The sequence below is a fragment of the Poecilia reticulata genome, linkage group LG12 (assembly GCF_000633615.1).
Source record: "Poecilia reticulata strain Guanapo linkage group LG12, Guppy_female_1.0+MT, whole genome shotgun sequence".
NCBI classification, from domain to species: Eukaryota; Metazoa; Chordata; class Actinopteri; order Cyprinodontiformes; family Poeciliidae; genus Poecilia; species Poecilia reticulata.
The window spans coordinates 9,603,032-9,606,331 of record NC_024342.1 but is presented as its reverse complement, the minus strand read 5'-3'; the positions used below and the strand labels follow the sequence as shown (position 1 = coordinate 9,606,331).

Sequence of the window (3,300 nt, the reverse complement as noted above, 5' to 3'; positions counted from 1 at the left end):
TGTGTGTGTGTGTGTGTGTGTGTGTGTGTATGTATGTATGTATGTATGTATGTATGTATGTATGTATGTATGTATGTATGTATGTATGTATGTATGTAGGTCTATCTAATAAAAATCATCGTAAAATACATTAGTTTCTGGTTCTAACATGACAAAATGTGAAAAAGTTCATATTTTTGCAAAATGTTGCACCACAAACGTCTCCAAAAAGATGCTCACTTTGCATCTCATTGCAGAACAGACTATTTAGAGGTAGATTTATTTGCATATTAGCCTCTTGCTTGACTGATAAGCAAAAAGGAATGTAAATAAGCTCACTTGTTGCTTTGAAGCATGGTTACATGCTGTGGTTACAATTCATGCTGACATGATGCATGAAAAGTATATGCAGTTGCTACTTTTATAAGTTACATCCGATGACACAACTGAGAAAAACTGACTAAATTTACCTGCATTTGTCACCTGTGTGACAAATGCAGAAACAGCTACATCAAGAGCTCTTTATGTAGCTCTTGATGTAGCGCTCAAAATAACTTAAAGTTTATTGAGCTACTTATAAACCAAAACTGATTATCTGTATTTTGCTTTTTATGTTAGGCACACCAAGACCAAGCCCAGGCCTTTACACAGCAATCAATCAAGTGAAGAAACGCAGCACACAGATACCAGAGCAGGAAACAGCTACTCAAAAACTATATTGGAACAAATATCCTTTAATACTCCATTACTACTCTGTTACTTTTCTGACCCTGACTAGTAAACAGTAACACACAGTATGTACAGAAACTCCCAACAAGGTTCTGTAAATGCAAGCATGAATTTCTGCAAGAACAGACATGGCTTTAAGGCTCAATTCCCTTTAATTCTACTTTACATTTTCACAGTTTTAGGTATTTTAGCTTGGTAACGTCTCTTTACAGCAACTGCCATGATCAAAAAGTCTTACTTCTTGTATTTTGTGAAGCAGTTTTGTCCACAGTATGCTTTCCTTTTTAATTTAAGGAACTTTCAGTTGTGGTATTGTGCAATCTGCTTTTCTAGCTATTTCTATAGTTTATTACTGTCGATAATAATGACATGAATAGTGTTCTGTTGCACTAAATCATAATGAGCTCCTCAATCATTTACATTACTTTAGCTCAGGTTAGCGGTAGAAATAACAGGGGTTAATGTGTGTGTGGTGGTGGGTGATAGAGCTCGGGTAGATTAATTATTATAGGAGGAAGGAGGAATTTAGAATGCAAACACATGACTTTGCATGACTCCGGAATAAAATACGCCTAAAGATGCTTCACGGACACACTTTACAACTTAAATAATCCAGAAATGTTGCAAGGGGCTCAATTTAGAGTAGTTAGGTGTAGAAAATAGCCTTTTGTAGTCTTGCTGCTCCAGGAAGTAACACACCTTATTATATCTTTTCCTTTAGTATCTTAAATGATAAACTTTATTGCTTCCCACAATGACACAAAAAGCTGTAGTTCCCGTTGCTTTAGCTTTTGGTTTTGGAATTTGGACCCGAGTAGAATCAATTTCCTGAGCATGTATGAGAAAAGCCTTTACCTAGCTTTCATGAAGTCCTCCACCTCTTTGCATGTTCTCTTTCCATCATTGAGATACTGAATGATGGTATCATAGCCAGCGGTGGATGTCAGATCTGGACACTGAAAAAAAAAAAAATAATAATAATTAGTTTTATTTTCTTCATTTAAAACACCTTCTTACATGTTCTCTTAACATACTATTTTAACTGTAACGTGTTCTGCCTATGCTGTTGGAATTAGAAAAACTTCAATTTCCACTATATTTATATTTTGAGCTTCGCGCCTATGTGTGACCCAGCAAAAATAATCTCAATTTCTACTCCTTTTGTATGGTACAACAAGATCAATAAATGCAAATTTGATTAAATTTGAGATTTTAGATTAGGAAAAAAAAGGTCAATTATAATTGTGCAAGTTTGTTATGAGCTTTTCTGTTTCATGCTACTAGCTAAGAATTAAAGTACTGTATATCCTCACTTGGGTATGTAACGGGTACATGGAACATAAGCAATCAATGAAAAGGCTTAATACATATTATCAGATCAAATCTAACTAAATTATTCGTATATGCATTAAGTTTTGAATGAAAAAGTACATAACTGAGGCGTATAAACTTTTAGATTGAATCTCCATTAAAAAATAAAGCCGAATACAAATACCTCACCCAGAAAAAGTCTTTGAAGTGAAGCTTCTTCATGACTGAAACACAGCAAGCAGCAGAGAGGCAGGGTTACCTGCAAGCGTGTACATTCCCTCTGCAACAAACACTGTGGGTCAAGTGAGAACAACTCTCTTGGGTCAATGTGTCGCGCGCACAGTGATGATGACGCCGACAGATAGGTGGATGGATCATGGCATTCCCAAATGATGTTTGAGTATGCTGCCCTCTGCTGACTACAGATACCAATTACAAATTAAAAGCGTTTAAAAAATATTGCCCTTGCAATTAAAAGCGTGTCTGAGGGACATCTTACTTAAATCCGAGAAATATGAGAAAAAGGATTGAAATATGACCGTCGAGGCAACCTAAAATAAGTAATACAGGAAGTAAAGTCCCAGCAGTGCACATCACTTTGGGCAGTGGCGGAGCTAGACTTTTAAAGTTGGGGGGGCCAACGGGGGCCCCACAGGTCTGGGGGGGCAAAATTTTAAAATGTGTGCGCGCACATATATATATATATATATATATATAATAAAAAAAAAAACCAAACTGAATATTTGGTTATTTTTTAAGTCCCTCTGTCATTTGACATGTTATAATTAACATGTCAAATGACAGAGGGACTGGCGCACATGGAGACATGATAGACTTTTACGCAAAGAGTTATCTCATGGACTGAACTAAATGCGTCTTTCTGACCGGAAGCTGATAGCGTGTTGAAGAGTTATGGACACCTTGGTTAGGAAGCTCTGTTTTGACAGGTAATTTGACAGGTAAAAATAGTTCGGGTCGGACCAGAATTATTTGCCTGATKGTGRTTCGGGCTTCTMATGAGTTTACATTTAATGAGTTTGCAGCACACAGAGAAAACCTAAAGAGAATGTGTGATCAAGTTGTGTTGATCTACTTATTGTAGTTTAAATAGAGGAATAGGACTGTGATCAGCTGACCACTTGGTGCTCAGTTTCAACTTTATGCATAGAGAACATCGTGGAGCTCATTATTAATCATTATAAGAACAATATCTGTCAGAGAATCATCTCTGATCTGGACGCTTTAACGGACCAGAGGCTTTGGAGCGTCCAGCAGCTGATC

The 3,300-nt window shown here is 36.7% G+C and overlaps 1 protein-coding gene across 1 annotated transcript in view; it reads right to left on the bottom strand.

The window, feature by feature from the left end:
• The window catches only part of pstpip2 (proline-serine-threonine phosphatase interacting protein 2), an 8,296-nt gene extending 5,969 nt beyond the window's left edge, over positions 1 to 2,327 (bottom strand). The window contains exons 1-2 of the mRNA XM_008423755.2: positions 2,209 to 2,327; positions 1,564 to 1,664 (exon numbers count right to left, since the gene is read on the bottom strand). Coding sequence (XP_008421977.1) covers positions 1,564 to 1,664; positions 2,209 to 2,241 — 134 coding nt within the window. The 5' untranslated portion in view covers positions 2,242 to 2,327. The remainder of the gene's footprint in view (positions 1 to 1,563; positions 1,665 to 2,208) is intronic.
• Between the last annotated feature and the right edge of the window lie 973 nt (positions 2,328 to 3,300).